The sequence below is a fragment of the Anoplophora glabripennis genome, unplaced genomic scaffold (assembly GCF_000390285.2).
Source record: "Anoplophora glabripennis isolate ALB-LARVAE unplaced genomic scaffold, Agla_2.0 scaffold625, whole genome shotgun sequence".
In the NCBI taxonomy this organism is placed as follows: domain Eukaryota; kingdom Metazoa; phylum Arthropoda; class Insecta; order Coleoptera; family Cerambycidae; genus Anoplophora; species Anoplophora glabripennis.
The window spans coordinates 1-20475 of record NW_019416831.1 but is presented as its reverse complement, the minus strand read 5'-3'; the positions used below and the strand labels follow the sequence as shown (position 1 = coordinate 20475).

The following is a 20475-nucleotide window of genomic DNA, read 5'->3' as shown; positions in this document are numbered from 1 at the left end:
ATAATTTTCTCCTGACGCTCTAACCATATCAATACTTCCTTCATTCGTATGCATGTTGAAAACGAAAACACAAAAATACACTGTACTGTCACTAATTACTGAAATAATTAACTTTATAAGTCATATGCTTACACCACACAAAGACGTTTCACAAAAAATATAAATGCAACAGAATGAGGCGGTGATGACGTATTCGACCACATCCGCTTCGCCGAATTAATATGTGTTTTTTATCCGTTTACCATCCCGTCATATCATACCATGTGTGACATCAACTGGCAGTAGCGGCTGTTCAGGAGCGGTCAATACGGAATTTTAACAGAACAGCGAAGGCTATCTTCCATTATTTTTCGTAAGTGTTCGGAACAGAATCGGATTCTGCTTAAATTTAAACTGTTTACTATTTAATTGTTGTTCTTTTTCTTTGGATTAATTTAATATGTCTAACACCAATTGGCTGCTGAAATGGCTGAATAAGAAAAAAGAGCCGTAGCTTGTTTAGAATTTTATAACTGTTTAATATGTTTTAACTTTCCTAGATATATTTAGCTAAACTAGGTCAATGTGAGAGGTAAATAAGTAAATAATAAAAGCAATAACTGAAATCGTTAAAATAAAATAGATAAAATACTTTTCGATTTTTGTGAGTAAACTTTTTGTACATGCTATTGTCTGACCGTGCATTGCGTTAGGTCAGGTCCAACAGTAGACCGAATTCCAGTGTGTGTACATAAGTAATTTATAAAAAGTTAAGGTTCCTTTTGATTTCATTTTTACACTATTGTACCTGTTTGTATCCATTGTACAACCTATATTTTTATCTTTGATAAGTTGTGAATCACCCACATTCCAAAGCTTCCTTTACGGAAACGAAACAAACTTATTATTTAACCGGTTTGCAACAGGAAATATTTTTTGAAACCACCACAGTATAATTTCCCTTCAACATACCTAAGAGACCTGTGCCTGTAAGTCGTAATCCATGACATTTTCCATTCACTATAAATTTCATTATCCAGTAACTAATGACATTAATCAAATATTTAATTCCTGGATGAATTTCTAAGCGCCTTCCTGCTTCGTAACTTCGTTATAATATACGTTACCTGCGCCTAGTCAGGTTAGAAGTTTCTTTGTTATTCGGTCTCTCTGTATGAAGCAAGTGCAGCAATAATTAAGTAGCAGATAATTCGCAAGTTACTGTTACCACGCCTACGTTACGGCTTGCATCATATACCGTTGTTCTATTTGATAATAGAGTAGCGATAGGTATCATGGGCGTACATTTTTTGTTACGATCATATCTAGCCTTCTGTATTTTAATATGTAATATTGCTTGTTCAAGTTTGAGAAAGTTGGGGTCGATTTAAAATTTAAATGGGTTTAACTACGAATTGAATCTTATTTTGTCAATATAAAAAAAAGCCTATTTGTATCTACCACTTGGTTATGAAAAAAATATATACGATGGCCAAATGAAAACGAAACAGAGCCATTTTCAGGAACTGCGTCAAGATTGTAGAAAAACGCTCAGACCCGTCGATTTTAGATTAAAAGGGGATATTCTTTGCTGGTATTTTTGACTCCGCCACTTTCACCCGCAAGCAAGAGTAAGCATCACCCCAAAATATTTAAATGGCATTGGGGGTTGAGTAATATTTCTTTTGAAAGCTCTTACAATTCTCTTTACAACAGACTTTAAATTTTATAATTCCGCCCAATACTTATTAAGAATTTTGATTTTAAAGTTGAAACTTATGTACAAACAATTAGTAACGGTAAAAATGTCAGTCATTCGAGTTAAGTACGCCAATGGTATAAATTTAGTATTTCTTGCGTTACATTGGTTTTTGGCGATTTGTTATCACTTTCGAAAAAAAAACACAATTGTAAAAAACAGAAATGAATGCTATACACACACAATGAACGTAAAATTAGTGGATTCCAAATTATTTTCTAGTATTATTTGGAAGCGTTGGTTGGTAGTTTATTTAATTGTGTTTTTGAAAATTAAACACTATGGTTTATTCCATTGCGGAAAGGGTAGATATCATTTCGCTTTACTTTATGAACAATAAATGTGCGAATAGAACAGCTCAGCTATTTAATGAACAACATCAAGATCGACATGTCAGGAGGAAGTATGTTCTAGAGTTAGTAAAAAAATTTCAAGAGACAGGGAACGTAGCCAATAAAAAACGAGAAATTGAAAAACCTATAGTTAATGAAGCTAGTGAAGTTGCAGTTTTGGGACAAGTTCATCTTGATCCTACATTAAGTACGAGGCAGCTGGCATCTGTGTCTGGGATCAATCGAACTAGCATACAAACCATTTTGAAGAAGAATAAATTCCATCCATACAAAATACATTTAGTCCAGGAACTTCATGAGGATGATTATGACCGCCGTTTGCAATTTTGCGAAATAATGAGTGAGCGAGCAGGGAACGATCCACAGTTCCTTTTTAACATCTGTTTTTCTGATGAATGCAGTTTTTTCTTGAACGGGACGGTAAATCGTCACAATTGCCGCTATTGGTCCGATTCAAACCCAAGAGTTTTTCACGAGGTGCATACACAGCAACCGGAAAAATTAAATGTATGGGCTGGAATTTTCGGTGACCGGCTGGTGGGTCCTTTTTTTCTACCTGGTAATTTGACTGGCCAAATGTATTTGCAATTACTGGAAGACGCTATTGACCCTGTCTTGACTGATATTATTGAAAATATTCCAGAGTATGATGAAGATCATTTGATTTTTCAACAGGACGGTGCTTCTCCGCATTATGCGTTAATTGTCCGTCAGTATTTGGACCAACGTTTCCTACGGAATTGGATTGGGAGAAGTAAAATCTATAAAGGACAGCCAGCGTCTCTGGAAGATTTGCGTCAAAGAATCGTCGACGAATGCCGTCGAATCACTCCGGAAATGCTTCGAAATGTGCGTGAACGTTTCGAACAAAATCTTTATACTTGTATGGAAGCGGGCGGTCATGAGTTTGAACATTTAATCATCTAAGTAGTAAGTAAGAAACTAAACATAATTTAAATTTTAAAATGTAAATTTTTTTCCAAGTATTGGGCGGAATTGTAAAATTTAAAGTCTGTTGTAAAGATAACTGTAAGAGCTTTCAAAATAAATATTACTCAACCCCCAATGCCATTTAAATATTTTGGGGTGATGCTTATCCTTGCTTGGATGTGAAAGTGGCGGAGTCAAAAATACCAGCAAAGAATGTCCCCCTTTAATCTAAAATCGACGAATCTGAGCGTTTTTCTACAATCTTGACGCAGTTCCTGAAAATAACTCTGTTTCGTTTTCATTTGGCCACCCTGTATAATAGTAATAGGCCTGTAATTAGTCAGTTCAACTTTTTCACTTTTTTTCTAGACAATTTCGAAAGATAAGGAAAATAACACATTTTAATAATGTACTGAATCTTCCAGTAAAAAATTTATTTAATATTTATATTTTAAGGAATCCCGAGAAAAGTATAATAATAATTATTTATTATTATCATTAACTTTATATATATTTTTTAAGTTTATTTAACATCGTAAGTATACAGGAAGTAACACAAATAAATCAGCAGTGACTTTGGGTGTTTACAGAACTTACAAAAATAATGGAGGTAATCCATATAGGTAATTTTTTTTTTAATGCTTCGTTGGGGAAATAGAGGGCATTGAAGTTCCAAAAATAAAATAATTTCTATGTCTGACTTATAATAAAATCTCAAATTTTTGCTTACTTATTCCAATTTTTTTAATTATTCGATTTTTTATACCATGATGCGATGTGAACAAAATAAAATAAAAATATTTATAAACATTACATCCATTTTTTCATCATACTACTACAAAATCAGATTGCCAAGCCAAAAGTGTGGAAATTCTAATGAAAAAATTTAAATAACACTCTAAATCTCCGCCACTGGACTACGTAATTTGAGTGCCTATTCCAGATTACAAATCATGACTGGTATAAACTATAAATAGTACCTATAGCAAATTTCATGTTGTTCGAAAACGCGTGTTGATATAGCGAAATTTTTTTAATTTTTTCTGAATTTGTCCCTCTAACTTCGCAAAGTTGTACTTTAGAAACAGAATTATATGACTTACTCCCATTATTTCGAGTTCTACTACCATGAAATGTGTTAGTTTATTTTTGTTACACCCTGCACAGAATTCCATTATTAGAACCCACCTTATTATATATATCAAGATATATTTTTCATGTATTCAGCACTTGAAAGATTCTCATTTAAAATTTAACCCCCTCCCAACCGTGTAATTCTTTAAAAAAAATTTGAAAAACATCGTCTTACAAAAGGATCATAATTTCCTTGGAGATTCCAACACAATATATTCAGAAAATTTATAATGTTTTCTAAAACTTTCTATGTAAATTGGAATTCAAAATAAAACGAATCATAAACATACAAGGTGCAATCCAAAGTAAACAAGACTTTTCAAAAATAGGTAGATATTTCAAGTGAGGTCTTCTATTATCAGTACAAAAATGAGCATCGAACAGAAAGCTAATATTAAGTTTTAAACTCGGTAAAACTTTTACCGAAACGTTTCAATTGATGAACCAAGTTTATGGTGATGATTGTCTATCTCCACGAGTTCATGAATAGTATACGTGGTTTAAAAACAGTCGTGAGGATATAAATGATGAGCGACATGTTGTCCAACCAAAATCCGTGATCACCGCACATTCTATCAAAACTGTGTGTGAATTCATCAAAGATCGGCCAAAATCTGCATTGAAATTCATGGAATTGGCATTGAGTTTCGCAAAAACATCAATTTATCGCATTTTGGGAATATCTGGGCTACCGAAGAGTGTGTTTGTTCCGCACAAGTTGTTCTGCACAAGTTGACTGACGACCAAAAAATGCTCATAATTCAACATTGGAAGAACGTTAAGAATGACAAAAATGATAATAACTTCCTTTTTAAATCATTGTGGCTGGTGAAGTAACGTGTTTTCAATATGACGCAGAAACCAAGCGCCGAAGTACCGAGTGGAAGGCGCCAAACGGGCCAAAACCCAAATAATCTCGTTTGGAGAAGTCAAAAATAAAGACAGTGTTGATTTATCTTTACGATTCCAAAGGCATTGTCCACAAAGAGTTCGTCCTGTCGTGTGCGTTTTGAAGCGTTTGGGGCATCGTATTCAGCTAGAATATCGCGCAGAACTTGCCGTTTGTTGCATGATAATGCGCCATCGATCAACACTTGTGACATATTTTTTTTTACTAAAAATCGCATTTTAACTGTGACCACTCCCCGTATTCGCCTGATTTGGCACCGTGCGACTTTTTACCTTTTCAGAGAAATACATTTGCCGATGAAAGGAAAGCGTTTTGTGGACGTAGAAGCTATACAAAGGCCTGTACTGACATCCTGAAGGACATACCCACCGACGATCTAAAATTCTCTTGGACATGCTTTTAGACCATGCAAATCGTTGTATTGAATCGGACGGAGACTATTTTGAATAAAATAAATCGGATTTACCCAAAAAAAACTTTTTGTTCTTATTTTTAAAAAGTCCTGTTTACTTTGGAACGCACCCTGTATTAAAAAATTAGATTTTTTAACTTTTGGGTCTTTAAGTCTTGAAACTGCACGTACCGTTTTAAATTCTAACCTTCAACGGGACTAGTAAAACGCTCGATCGGCAGAAACAGATTGATGATGACCTCAATCGCATTGATGATTTTTGTAGATAACGAAAAAACTCGGTAGGTATTCGACCTCTTTCCTCGCGCACTATGTACGCTTATGATTATTTACAGTGGATTTTCTGTTCATCGGGTACGAGTAACATTACCTCTCTCTGTTCAACGCGGGCGCTAAACGTTGTACGTGATTTACATGTGATTCCGAAATAAGCTCACTTGCTGCTCGTGGGAAAAGTACGCGGAACTTCCTCATTCAAATAAGATTCGGAACCGTTATATAGTAAAACTGTAATACGATCTGCAATTTACTGCTTAGATGCATCTCATTGTCAGTCAGAAGTGGATTAGCAACAAATGATTGATTGGAATGGGAGTTCTAGCCTTGACTATATATAGTCAATAATTGTAGTTATCTAAGTTAAAAAAATGATTCATAATTGTGGGGAATATTTATGTACACGATTTATATTGTAATTATAAATGACGTTTCTTCAGTCATAGTTAACTCAAAGTTTAGAAATCATTTCATATAAGTTGAAACTTGCGCTATTAAAAAGTATATGCATTTTTGAAGGCATTATATGAAGAAAAAACTATATTATATCTGATAAGCCATTTTAAAAAATTACATTTTTAGCAGTACACATTTATCGCCCTGTACATTTGTTAATAAGCCTTTTCGGATCCATGTTAATAGGAACATGTTCTTATTTTGTTGAGTTCTCATATATCAGTGTTTATTTGAAAAACTGGAGCAGATTTTATTCATAATCCGCTTTGGAGAATCAGAATAAAATAAAATTTGATAAGTTATTATTTTCAGGGGTTGATTTTATCCAAGAATCTTTTATCTCAAGTCATTTTATTCAATTGATTGATATTGGCGTTCTTGTTTAAATTTTTGCAATGTGCGGCTTCATTGAAAAGCTCTTTAAGAGATATTTTACATGTATCATTTAATATTACAGGGTGTAACTTTGAATCGGTGTCATAATTAGTACAAGACTACCTTTGACTTTTCGAAGCAGTTTGTTTTCTCATATTCCATAGTAAAAACTATTTTCACCCCTTTTTTCAAAATTTACGACATTTTTTTCGAAATTTACAAATTACAGCATGCATTGTTGTCAAATCTCATGTTGATTCATATATTAAACTAGAGACTACTTTAAATTTTACATAAAGTCAAACTTGATAAAATATAACATGCGCTATACAAATTTTATTTAGATTCCAGTAAAAACTTACTTCATGCAGAAATTCTCAATTCGATTAATGAAGTGTCTGAATAAAAAAAAGTAAAAACGTAAAATTATGTTTATAATTCTTTAACATTTTAGTAGTACCTACCTGTTGTATTTCCCTATATGTGTCCTCTCTAGTTTTATAATCGCACTATTTGACTAAATTAAACTGCTTTAATTTTCATTTCTAATATTTTTTACGCTGTTCAACTCAACTGTAAAAATAAGACACCCTGTATATAATATTTTATTTTTAACAGTTTATTCGCGTATTGTTAACTGTTCATTTTAATGGTTGATTCTCAACCTACGTAATTGTTGCACAGTCTTTCCGCATATTTTGTGTGCACCGTAATCTGTCGTGCTGTAACAACACCTGAGTAATAATATAATTCCACGTGTAGCATAGGTCTTAGCACTGAAAATTTATCGTAAAACCGCATGTTGAGGATACATCTTCATAAGTAAAATAAGTCATAAACATTATGTAGATGGAAAACCATTTCGTTGCTCTTTCCAAACCATTGGGAATGTTTAATGTTATATTTGAGATTAGAAGTGGACTAATGTCTGCATATCTCAAGATAAGGAACATATACTGCCTATCATTTAGAGAAGTTTCTAAATGAAATACATTATTTTTTTTTGTTCAATAAAAATATTAAATAAGCAATGAATTCTTAAATATGTCATTACTTATTTATTATTAGATATTTTATGTAAACGGTTATTTTCTTGTTTGACGTAAAACTTTTGTCTGTGCGTAAATACAAACAATATCTACATAATGCAATTTTTCAGTCATGCAAGTGCATGATGCAAAAACTGTATTGTATTGAAATATGTATGTACAGGATATATACAAGCTGTCTTACGGTGATGATTCATTGGAATATTTCAGACTACTTCAATTTGAATTTTGAAAATTTATAGATAAGTTAAAAATAAGTCAAAATTATTAAACCATCTCTGTACCTAAATCTAACCGTTTTCGAGATAATCGACATTTTATAATTTTAAATTTTAACATATTCGTTTTGAAAATTCCTTATATCTGTCTTTGTTTTGGAAGCTTTTTACTTCGTTTTCAGAAGACACAATGAACATAAGATGCACTACTTTCCACTATCAAAATTACCTGAAGAAAAGTCTACTAAGCATCCTATTTTTACGTTACCTTTTGAAAACTTAACCGACAAAACCTTTTAAATTAAAATGGAGCACCCTGTATTTTTTGTTGTAGGAGTTACAGTTTCAATTTTCTCAAATATTTGCGATTTTCTTCCATTCTCAATATTACATTAAAAATATAATCAAATGTGTCTGAAAGACAAATATCGGTACGCTCATTCAGTATTCTACTAGTACATTGTAAAAAAATCGTTGTGAGTAAAAGCAGTTCGGAGTGAATTCATTGAGTGAAATTATTGAGTACATTCTGACTCAGTATTGGACATTTTGATCATTTTACTAATTTGTGATGATATTTAAACTAAAACTGAGTACTTTCACTCAAATATAGGTACTCCTTAAATAAATTCTTCACGTAAACTCGTATTTGGTGCACTTGCACCTAAAGCAGAGTAAATGTTCTCATTACTGTGTGATCCCACCCTTTTTCATATCCAGATGCATTGTCTTTGTCTGTTCCTATCGTCCCATTAGCCTATCTCGTGACCGTGGCGTGGTGGATGGCAGTATGGCGTATGGTGTGCTTTGGAGTTGGACAAGTATCGGTTTATCTAGTTATTCTAGTGAAAATTGTATTTAAATGCAATGACTTAATTACAATAATTAAAGACAATATATAACGTCTCGATTAATATTTGTTTAAATGAACGGAATTGTTATCTATAATTACGTATTTGCAACGTACAATATAAGTTATGGCAATCTATTCGTCCGATCAGTTCACCAATTCTTTTAATAGAGACCTAAAATATTGTCTCTAAAACAGGTCTGTGTAGAAACCACAAGCTTAGTAGTTTATGTATACTTTAATACAATGATATTTAAATTAAAATTTAAAGATAATATAAACCAAGTCTGAGTACAAAATTACTCAATAATAGTTAAATTTAAATCATATTAGAGAAAAAGTCAACTCTAAATTGGTTTTATATACTCAAAATAGAGTCAATAGTCACGCAATTGATAGTTAGCAGTAACTCAGATTTTAGTAAAACTCGAGTTTAATTCGACTCCAATTCCTCAAATGTTACAAAATACCATATCATAGAAATGCTGCTAATAATTCTAAATATCTTCACTAGAATAATTTATTTTGCATTTTTCTTGTCAAGCAAATACTTGATTTGTTTCATGTGAAAAGTATTCTATTATGTCTTTTAAAATTATCACCTAGAGTTTTTACTTTTCGACATATGTACAACCTGAGTAGGTGAGTAAAATTATATAAAAAATAACCGTAACAGAATGAAAATTCTTTGACATTTGTTTCCAACTCGACAACGAGAAATTATAAACTTCGTACATAATTGTTAGAATAACGACAGATACAATTCCGTCTGTAATATAGAAAGTTGATTACAACTAAGTATTAACTGTGCAAGTAATGGTATCAATACAATAGCACAAGAAATTTAATAGGTAACCTTTAATTGTACGTAACAGAATATACCCAGTAGCCACTTGACGGGAAATTGCTTTTATGCTCCATTGGATAAATCTATTTTAGTTTGTAGATATTTATTACGTTAATTTTTAGCGTTAATAAATAACTTACAAAACCTTATTAATAATGTGGTTAAAAAAGCTATTAAAGCTTACGTTTATTAACAGCAGATTTTTAAACCGCAATAACAGAAATTATTTTCAATATAAAAATAAAGAATGTATATAAAAGTCGTAATTTTTTATATTATTGACGGTAAACAAATTAGACTCTCATGTCTTTGTGATTGAAGGAGAAGAAGGATTTCATATTGACTTAAACAATGGACGTATGATTAGGGAAATATTATAATTAGTGCTTATCAAAGAACTAATAAAAGGGGTTAAGATTGTTGGGACTACTGGTGACAATATAGTCGTTGTCTACATTTTTTAAAGAAATTTCCAAATGGAGATACAGGATAGAGACACCTGCCTGGCTAGCCCTACTTCTTAGGTTTCAAAGCTTCGTCTGGTCTAAGGCAGACGAGGGCTCAGGAGCGGGTATTCGTAATGCAACCAGAGGTGAATCTGTTTTATTCTTCGGGGAAGTAGGCAGAAGTATTGGCTGTTACTGCTTATGAAGAAAAAGATATATGACCCAACACATTAAATATATACAGACAATGAAGCAGCTTTATACACAGTTTTGTCCAACAGGATAATCTCCTGGTCCTAGAAATTCTCTGTTAGGTGGCGTCATCTTGTGAAGCTGATCTAAGTTACCTTGCTACCACAATGATATGAAAAGATCTATTGCATCAAAATGCCATTAGCGGCGGAAGAATGGTCGGGCAAATCTAGCTTACTAGAAACCAGAATAGAAAATTAGTATATTAACAGAAGCAACATTATGATTCTCTTAGGACTTTTAACAGTTCATAGACATCTTAACAAGTACATCAATAGAATTGGGCTTAGTGCCTAAGTGGGGTGTAGGTTATTACATGAAGACGCACACATCCTTTGCCGTCGTGAAAAGACACAAATACATAGGAGCAGCACTTCTATTACCTCAGAATATCAAAATCACTTTAGCAGAGCCCTCGTTTATAGCACACTAGCATCAATGGATCACAAGACCTGAATGTTGTGGACTGAGGCTTCACCAAATTCATCTTTTGCTTGAGTTTCCATGCGCAGAGGTAATTTGCTCATACATTTAAATATATAACATAAAACCTTCATTAAATAACTATACCTACTAGACCTAATTAACATTTTTGTACAGAAGTATTTACTAGTATTTGGCACAGAAGTATTTTTTGTATTGCGGACTCCTTTCTTGATCTGCACATCCCGTGGATGAGTTCGATTAAGCTGTACCATGCCGCCTTTTACAACTAGAATTACTACAAGGCAAAAATGTAAATTTACGTCTATATGTACATACAGGGTCATTCACATATTCACATACGACTTTGTTTTTTACCTTTATATTTAGAAAAAAAAAAAAAATAGAAAACATTGCGATATCAAAGTAGTACATAAAAACATAACTGCATGTGCGTTTCTTGAATTTTTTATTTTTTTAAATCCCCTGTTTTTTTTCTGATAGGAACAGTAGGAATATACATTTCATATATTTGCTTTAATAGTTTGCGCAATATTTTTGGCTTATATACTGACCCTCCCCAATGGATAAATTCAAAATTTTCATGGAATTATTGCGTTATGCTCTTCCGCTGTTAAATTTACTAAACAATCAANTTCTGATAGGAACAGTAGGAATATACATTTCATATATTTGCTTTAATAGTTTGCGCAATATTTTTGGCTTATATACTGACCCTCCCCAATGGATAAATTCAAAATTTTCATGGAATTATTGCGTTATGCTCTTCCGCTGTTAAATTTACTAAACAATCCTTTGAATTATTGGAAAGATATCTTAATTCTGTTCTAGAGACAGGACATGTTACTATCTCATTCAGTTTTAGCTGCCTTCAACTTTTTCTGCAGGTCATGTAACTTATCAGATCCTTCTTTGTTGACTTCATATTCATAGGAAGAACTTCATGGAGTCAAATCAGAATTACGCGTGAATCATAAAATTTGTCCCTTTATAAGAGAGTTCAAAGAATGTTCTTTGTTCCATTCTTTACTCTACTACTTTTCACTGTCTATATTACCGTTAACGTTCAAATGATTTTAGTTTACCTGTAGATCCAAGCAAAAAAGTTAAGTTCATATTTATTTTGTACCAAAAGTATAGTTGAGACTAAACAAAAATAAAAGTAATCTCTTAATATAAGTTGTTCAGATCCGCCTATAAATGTTCAAAATCAACTTGGTTGAACAAAAATGTCGAGTTGTTTGACACGTCGTCGATTTAGTCTTCTTGGCGTTTCGAGAGATATAGAAATTGTTCAAATTATGTTCAAAATTTTCAACACTGGATTCGTTTACAAATTGTTTTAATTTTGTTTATTAATAAATCATATAACACCCGTATTTATGGTTTGTTTAAGAAGTTTCTCAAGTTTTACAACCAAAACCCCTCATAAAGTCATATAATGAGTACAAAACTAGATAAGTTCATTCAAGCTTGGTTTACAGATTTACGCGGCAGTTGTCAATGGTTGATCAATTTCTGGGTTGGTTGCCATGTCGTTGGCTTGGACGATCTTGATGAGTCGAGAGATATATGGCACTCTTCTCCAGACACAGTTTTAGTATCTTCTGAAAAAGAGAACGATATGTCTCTAGAAACGTTAAGAAGTGCAAACCGACGCTGTGGTAAACCAGTCTGAAAATTGTTCATCCAAACCCATAAAAATTTCAAAAAAGAAAAACTCAAACACAGCAAAAGTAATCAAAACGAAATTCCACCAGTGACATGACTATGAAAAATCTTTTTTTTTTGNTAGAAACGTTAAGAAGTGCAAACCGACGCTGTGGTAAACCAGTCTGAAAATTGTTCATCCAAACCCATAAAAATTTCAAAAAAGAAAAACTCAAACACAGCAAAAGTAATCAAAACGAAATTCCACCAGTGACATGACTATGAAAAATCTTTTTTTTTTGTACTTATTAAGGATCATTGACGAAATTAGTTATTACTTATCAGTCTATTTCTTCATGTTATAAAAAAGACCAAGTATGTTCTCGCTTCTGTTTATGCATACACAAAACGCAGATAATGAAATCCTTCCCTATTCTTTGTTCTCTACATATGACCAAGTTTAGACAACCAACATTGCACGTTCGTACTGCCAATAAAAAATCCTTAACCCTTAACATCATCAATATTAATGATTCGTTTATCATGAACAATGACAAACCGTTACGTCTACACTCGAGATATGCGATCTCCGATTGAATGAATAAAAAATTGTGAAAAATTATATCAATCACCGGCCGGTGGAACAAAATTTTGTATTCTAACGTAACCTCGGTGTTTTGATCATTTTTAATTTTACCAAAATTTAATTGCCAACGCGAAGTAAACAAAATTACTGTTTCAAACTAAATTTCGTGGCTTGTAATCATTTATGAAGGCTCTGTGCACCTTAACTAATTTATGCAGTATTAAACCACAAATGTATCTATTTCACGCAAAGCCATCGACATCGCGACAATGTTGCAACGACACACTTACTAGGTTGCCACGCTATATTAATATGTTATTTTCAAGTTCTCCGCTATTCACACTTTATTCGCCTTTCGTGATGTCGTGAGGCATCACGCCGTTGTATCGAGGATGCTAAATTGTGTCTTTACCTGTCTTTTATCTTTTCTTACCATGGATATAAATTAATCGATCATATAAAGAGAGCATCCTTATTTGTACTTCATGGTAGACACACTTTTGTACCAGAACTTTGTGAAGCAGATATGACGTTCTAAGTACCACCCTAGATTTTGTTTTATCTCCTATATTTAACTTTTTTATATAGAAAAGTGATGTATCAGCGAAAATACTGCCCGTTCTGTAATTCAATATATACACAGGTCTTTCCTCTGCCCCATTAATTCAAAATGCGCACGTACGAAACTTAAAGTTGTGACAATCAAGTTTGATAGTTTTAAGCTACACCACTTTAAAAAAAAAACTTGTTCCCATATTTATTTAGGCATACTATGGGTATGCGTGGAGGTGGTAGAAATGTATACGTTCAGAAGAATGCGCGCGGGCAAACGAAATACAAACATATCTGCATTGGGCCACTGGGCAATAAATCTCAGCTGTTGACAAGTGGTTGAGAAATTGCCCAGCAGTGCAGTGCAGCAATGCGGAATTTGGTGTGATTCAGGTAATTTTAATTTATTATAGGCACCGTCTATTAATCATTGATATTACAATTGACAAAGGGAGAAATAATATTATTACAACATGGCATTTTGAAACGGAACAAAACGAAATTTATGATCAATATAATAAAGTTGTTTGAGGTAATAAATAATTGAAATATGTTCTTGGCCAAACGAACATATAATAGACACATTATATACAAATTATTATAACTTTTTTAGGAGCACCTATGAAAGTCATTAAATTTTATTGCTAGTGGTTTTTTATATGTTCAACTGACTTCGGAAGAACTATACTAACCTAACGCTTATGATAATAAAAAAAGCAGTTCGTTTTTCTTGCTATGCGAACATCAAAGCTATCCCAATAATTATACTCATCGCTGTGAAATAATAATTTTCAAAGCTTGAGATAGCGAAGAACTTTTTTAATACAATCTGGCAGCAATATCACTGCGGCATTTTCCAAACCAAATTGAAACATGTGAAGCAAAGGCACGCTTTTGTCACCAGTCTGTAGCCGTAAGCCCGCTCGAGTCGCGCAATGTGCCTTTCCTGCCCGATACAGCCCACGCACTCTAAGGCTATCTCATTCTGGCTCTATGTTCATTATACGTTGTCTTTGTGTGAGGAAGTCTGAAAGAGAGGGAGAATACTTAACACACAAGACAACTTCCTGCATGATGAGTTCATTCCGTAATTTATACCCAAGTTGTTGCACAATGTACGGCTCACGGCAATGAACCGTTTAATGTGATTTTTTTCTGTTAATTAATCTAACATTTCATATATTCCATTTATAATTTATGTATACCTTCATGGAACACTATTTTTTAAAATTAACTGTTGTTGTCGGGAGGTATTTATTTGTAGCCATACTTAATTAACTAGTCTTGCGCCAAAAGCATTGGTCGAGGGTTATTCTTATGAAACTGTCCGTGCCTACTGGAAAATCGCATAATGAAAAAAGCAGGCAAAGAATACACATCGTATCACTTCAGTTAATTAGTAATTTGCAAATCAATCAGTTTTCATTTTCAAAACTACGAATGACGTTCCATAATTGAAATAAGTTTAGCAGATCAATTTATAGCACAGCTCCACACAAAAAAAGTATTGTGCAAATGACCAGAATACATTATTCCCACGTATTTCGAGCCGCTGAATTCGAATCCGATGTCAGAATTGTCTCGGCAAATCACCAGAATTGAGTGTAGCACTGAATTCATGGAAATAATATATTTTTCCATTATTTGTAGCCTTATCATTCTAAAATTCGAGAATATTAGCGATATTAAACTATTTTTCAGTTTAGAAAATTCTGGTGAATTGCTGGAGTCAATTCTGACGTCAGATTCGGATTCAGCGGGTCAAAACACACGGGAATACATCGATTAGCCCACAATTTCTAGTGGGCTAATTTAAATCATATCTGGAGCATAGAAGCCAATTTATTAATTTTGTGGATTTTTAAGGTTAGGAAGGATTTGTGACATTGTGACCTTATGGGTCAAGATACATAGGAATAATGTACAGGACACAGTTTTTGAAAGCACGTTGCTTGGTTATTGTCTAAAAACACCGTGGTTGAGAAGATTAAAATGATGATGGACTTATCAATGCTCGAGGGTTTTTCGGTCAGATTTGTTTTGACAATCCTCAAATGCATTTATTTTTTTTCGCGACTGTATATTGGTGAATATCTAACTTGTAGTTACTATTTCTATCTCTTCTGATCTTAGTTGTCATATGGTAAATTAAATCTCTTCACTCACTTATACTACACATGCTACATACGACTTCACCCGCAAAAGCGGTTTATTGGAGTTAATTTTTTTCTAAAACGTGACTTACCAAAAATTAAATAAGCAAGTAACTTTTTGTGTTTTATTTTTTAAGAGGGGAGGTAGTGGGACAGTAAATGAACTAATATTACGTTATTTTTACGATTGATAATAAGAACAAGTTTATTGCGGGGGTACTGGGAGATGCCAGCGCTAAGAACGTCAGAATTTTAATAGCACTCCTTGTTTTGAAAATTCGATAGGTCCATTTGGTTCTTAATTGCATTTCAAAATCAAAAAATCTTCCATTATATCCGAAAAAATGAGTAATTTTCGATGAATTCTTTTAGCCAAAAATAAACAAACAAAATAAACAAATCGAAAATAATTCTGAAACTGTTCGTTTCACAAAAAAATGACATGAATTACTTTTAAATACAATGGTCCTAAAAATTCAGTAACGGAATATTTTTCCTTGCTTTCTTCCAGAACATTTTAAATTTTCATACCAACGATTTTTTGAATTTTTGTCCTTCCTTGTATTTAAACTTGTAGTTACTAGAAGAAATTCTTATAAATTCGTTTTGTGAAACGCGCAGTTTTGGAGTTATACTCGATTTATTTTAACTAGAAAATAAAAAATAATACGAAAACAACGCGATTTTCAAATAGATTTGAAGAGATCCTTTTTCTTTGACATGATCAACAACCAAATATAGTAGCGTCGAAATTCTGAGGCTCTAGCAACTAGTAACAGCATATCTTAGTCCATCTTGTAAAGTAAATTTTAACATTCATCAAAAAATTTATTCGGCACATGTTCCGAAAACTAAGCCATTTGGGTCGAATATCCATAGGGACTCTCTCCTTAAAATACCGTAAATACAGATATTTCATAAATGTTTACAAGCCACGTGACCATCGAGCTTAGGCAACCAATATTGCAGGGCTGGTACAAATATTCCCTAAGTCTTGGCGTTATCAATATTAATGATTTGTTTACAATGAACAATGACAAACTGTTACTTCTACGCTCGAGATAATGCGATCGCTGATTGGCTGAATGGAAAAATTACACTAATCACAGTCGGTAGAACAAAATGTTATATTTTAATGTAATCTTGATCTTATTATTTTAATAATTTTTAATTTTACCGAAGTTTACCAATGTGAAGGAAATAAAACTACTGTTCCATACAAAATTACTGTACACGTGGTTTCTAATCGTTTATAAAGGCTCTATAGTTATCTCCTTTATTATTGGAATATATTTAAGGATCACCCTGTATTGCTCTATTCATATTTGTACATCATTCATATCGAAACGCAATACATAATTTTTTTAAATAAAAATAAAACACCAAGTACCTTCAATTTTTGTTGTAGATATACGGAAATGTATTAATTCGTCTTAATTCATTTTATTTATGTATTTCAAGTAGAATAGGTATTTACTGTTTTATTACTCTCTTTGACTAGGCTGTAGTTCGTATTCATGGAAGTTTTTTTTTTCTAGGTGTCGGCTGGTCAACATTTGCATCTCAGTGGTGACCTTAAAGGAAATGTCTCTATTGCAGCCCAGCAAGGCATGCATTTCAGCCAACACAATTCTCAAAATGGCACATCACAGACTCAAACTTCACAAAACAATAACCAGCATTCTCAGCACAGTCCCCTGTCAAATTCTCAGCATCAAAACTCGCCCATGCAAAATAATATGAATGCACAACATGGACAAAACACAATGAACCACCAAGCAGGTCCGCAGGTAGGAAACGCGATGGTGTCCGGAGGTCACACCATGCCAGGTTCTCAGCTTAGCAGCCAGCAAAGTCCTTTGGGGTCAAATATACCTGGGGGAATTCCGGGCTCAGCAGGTATGCCTGGTTCTGGTAGTTTAGGGGGAGCAAACAATATGGGAATACCCAATTCCGGTATGGGTCAGAATAATTTAGGAGGACCTAATGGCGCCATGGGAGGACCTGGGAGTAACATTGGTGGACCTGGAGGTATGCCAGGTAATCTGGGAGGTATGCAACATCCAGGCATGCATGTTGGAGGGTTAACACCAAACCATGGAGATTCTTACTCAATGTCACAAACCCAAACCATCAACTTTACACAGCAATCCCTTCGAAGAGCTGGAGGAGCTGGTGGTAAGTTTTCAAATTCAATGTAATGTAAGCGAAGGAAGAAAAAATTTACTAAAACTTCTTCAGAAATATGCCCATACTTGATTAAAAATGTAAATAATAAGAGAGCCAGAGCAGAATATATGGTTAAACCAAGGAATTTAGTCCAAAAGAAAACAGTGACCTATAGTAATTCAATCTGCCTGTTTTACACTAAACGTCTCGATTATCGAAACATAAATAATATACCTACTTATTTTTGTTTAAATTTTTATATTAATTAAAACTATATAGAACGAATGGCCAGTAATAATAAAATTTTTTAAACTTGTAGCATGCAACAAGTATTAGCCCCCCCTGGCTACTCCCATGTATGTATATCTGTATTAACAAAATGTAAAGATAGGATAAAATAAACTCATCATAGGCGTAGAAGTTACGCTTTATGAGTGAGTTGGCCTGTCCATATACAGGGTGTAAGGAGAATGACTGTCATAACTTCAACATGCGATAGAGTAATCATAAATGAACAAAAAAGTTGTATATTACAGGGGCGTAAGATTAACTGTTTTCTAAAAACAGGGAGTATTAATATCGGGGAGCTTCATCAAAACGTGACAATAGCGCTTAACCTAATGCTACAAACTTGTCCTACGGAATAACAAAAATGTAAACAACTATTATTGTGAAACATGAAAGACAATTTTCAGTTTTTAAATAAATAAAATAAAATGTATGGATTTTGTAGTATGAAGATAGTGTTGTGCTTAAATTTTAGGTCGAATTTTAGTAATTATGAATCTCTTAAAATAGGAACTTAACATTTAATCAAATTATGAATTTGAAAAATATCTAATTAAAGTACCCATAGATTCACATCGACCAAATAATCATGCGTATTAAAAATAATTTAGGGACTTACCAAAAAGCAAAAGTAATTTTTAAACGCACAAGTACAAAATGTCCACCACTATTTTCGACAGCTTCGAATCCAATTTTCGCGCACTTGCTGGAAAACATCTCAAGAAAAGGAAATAGTGGTACGCAAAAAACACTCTGACATGGTCCAATTCCAGATACCAACACCAACTAAATTGAGTATTGCTGGACAGCTTAGTACCGCCAGGCCGTTGTTACATTGATCTATATGAATTTTATAGAATTTTAAATTTATTACACTAATTATTTTTTAGAATTAAGCATAAAGAAATTCAAAAAAGTGATATAAACATTGTATTTTATGGTATTCTATGTACGTAGTTTTGTCAATATTCCTTAATTAATCAAACTTTTGTACATCAAGTTGGACATTTTGATAATTTTTCTCTCAGAAACAGTTGAGTTTAGGACCCATGTCATATAAGGTTTTTTTTGTTTATTTTAATGTATTCTATTGTCTGTTAAAATTAAGGCAGTCAAACTTCTAACATCCTGTATCTATGACACTGGTAAAAGAAATAAAGGATTACTATCGTGGTTTTGTAAAATGTTCAGTATTATTATTATATTAAATTTTGTGAAACTCTTTATTACACATTTTTTGAAACATCTAAAAATTTTTTTTTTCTGAAAATATTTGATGACCTATATCTCAGACAAATTTCCAGGTCAAGATTATATTAACTTTTTTGTCCATATTTACCTGAAATTTGTTCCTTTAAAGTTAATATGGTCACCCTGGATACATACATAAATTCCTTCTCAGGAATTTGTAATACACAAGTATTATCTTTTGTTTCTGAAGTAATTTTAATAATTTAAGAAAAACATTATTTATATTTATTAAGTACATACCATGCAAAACATTAATGAATATCATGTTGTTTACAATTTATAAATTTTTATGTACTTGTATGTGTAATGATAAAGTTTTTATCCGCGGTAATAAGGCAATCGTTAGATAATAAGACCAATAATTACGTTCATGTGAATCACATTTATGTTACTCAATAGATTTCCAATGACACTAGTTATTTTTTATAATCTTTATTAATAATTAATGGATTAGCAATTTTTGTTCATGTTTAAAAATATTCTATATAAATGTTTAATATAATACCTATAACTTATTATATCTATATAGTATACTACCTATATACTTATAATTTTTTTTTCACTGAATTTAGAATCAGTGGCGGATGTTGAAAATTAAAATTCCAGTTTTTTAGTAAATTTCTAGGCACACGTAGAGAATTCCCTTTTGTTTGATTTCATTAAAAAAATTAAGTAATCATTGTATCAATTACTTCATTCAGTTGAAGTGAACTAAAATGTCTTCATATCCACTGATCTGATAAACAGAAATTTACTCAATGTTCTTCCACAGGAGTACCAAATCCAATGGGACCAACTGTCCCCATGGGACCAGGCTCTATGGGTGGCCAAGCAAATATGGGACCACGTTTGATAAATGCCCAAACTATTGAGCAGCAGAAACTACTTCATCAACAAATGCTTCGGGTACAGCAACAAGCCGCAATGCAGCAACATATGGTCAGACCACCACCTCCTGACTATAAAACTAGCGCTGGAATGATGCAAGGTGTTCAACCGAGATATGGAAATGGCCCTCCCACTGTAAGAAGGATGCCACATCAACCCATGCCACCGTCTGGTAAGAAATTATAATTTACGAGATCAGAAAATAGTCCAAATAGTATATAGCACACTATTAGAAGCAAATTGTCTAT

The 20475-nt window shown here is 32.8% G+C and overlaps 1 protein-coding gene across 1 annotated transcript in view; it reads left to right on the top strand.

Annotated features, from left to right (window-relative positions):
* Positions 1–20399, top strand: part of LOC108912441 (neurogenic protein mastermind) — a gene marked incomplete at its 3' end in the record, with an annotated part of 200995 nt that extends 180596 nt beyond the window's left edge. Inside the window, exons 4-5 of the mRNA XM_023455527.1 lie at positions 17170–17809; positions 20112–20399. Of these exons, the coding sequence (XP_023311295.1) occupies positions 17170–17809; positions 20112–20399 (928 nt within the window). The remainder of the gene's footprint in view (positions 1–17169; positions 17810–20111) is intronic.
* Positions 20400–20475: the final 76 nt, after the last annotated feature.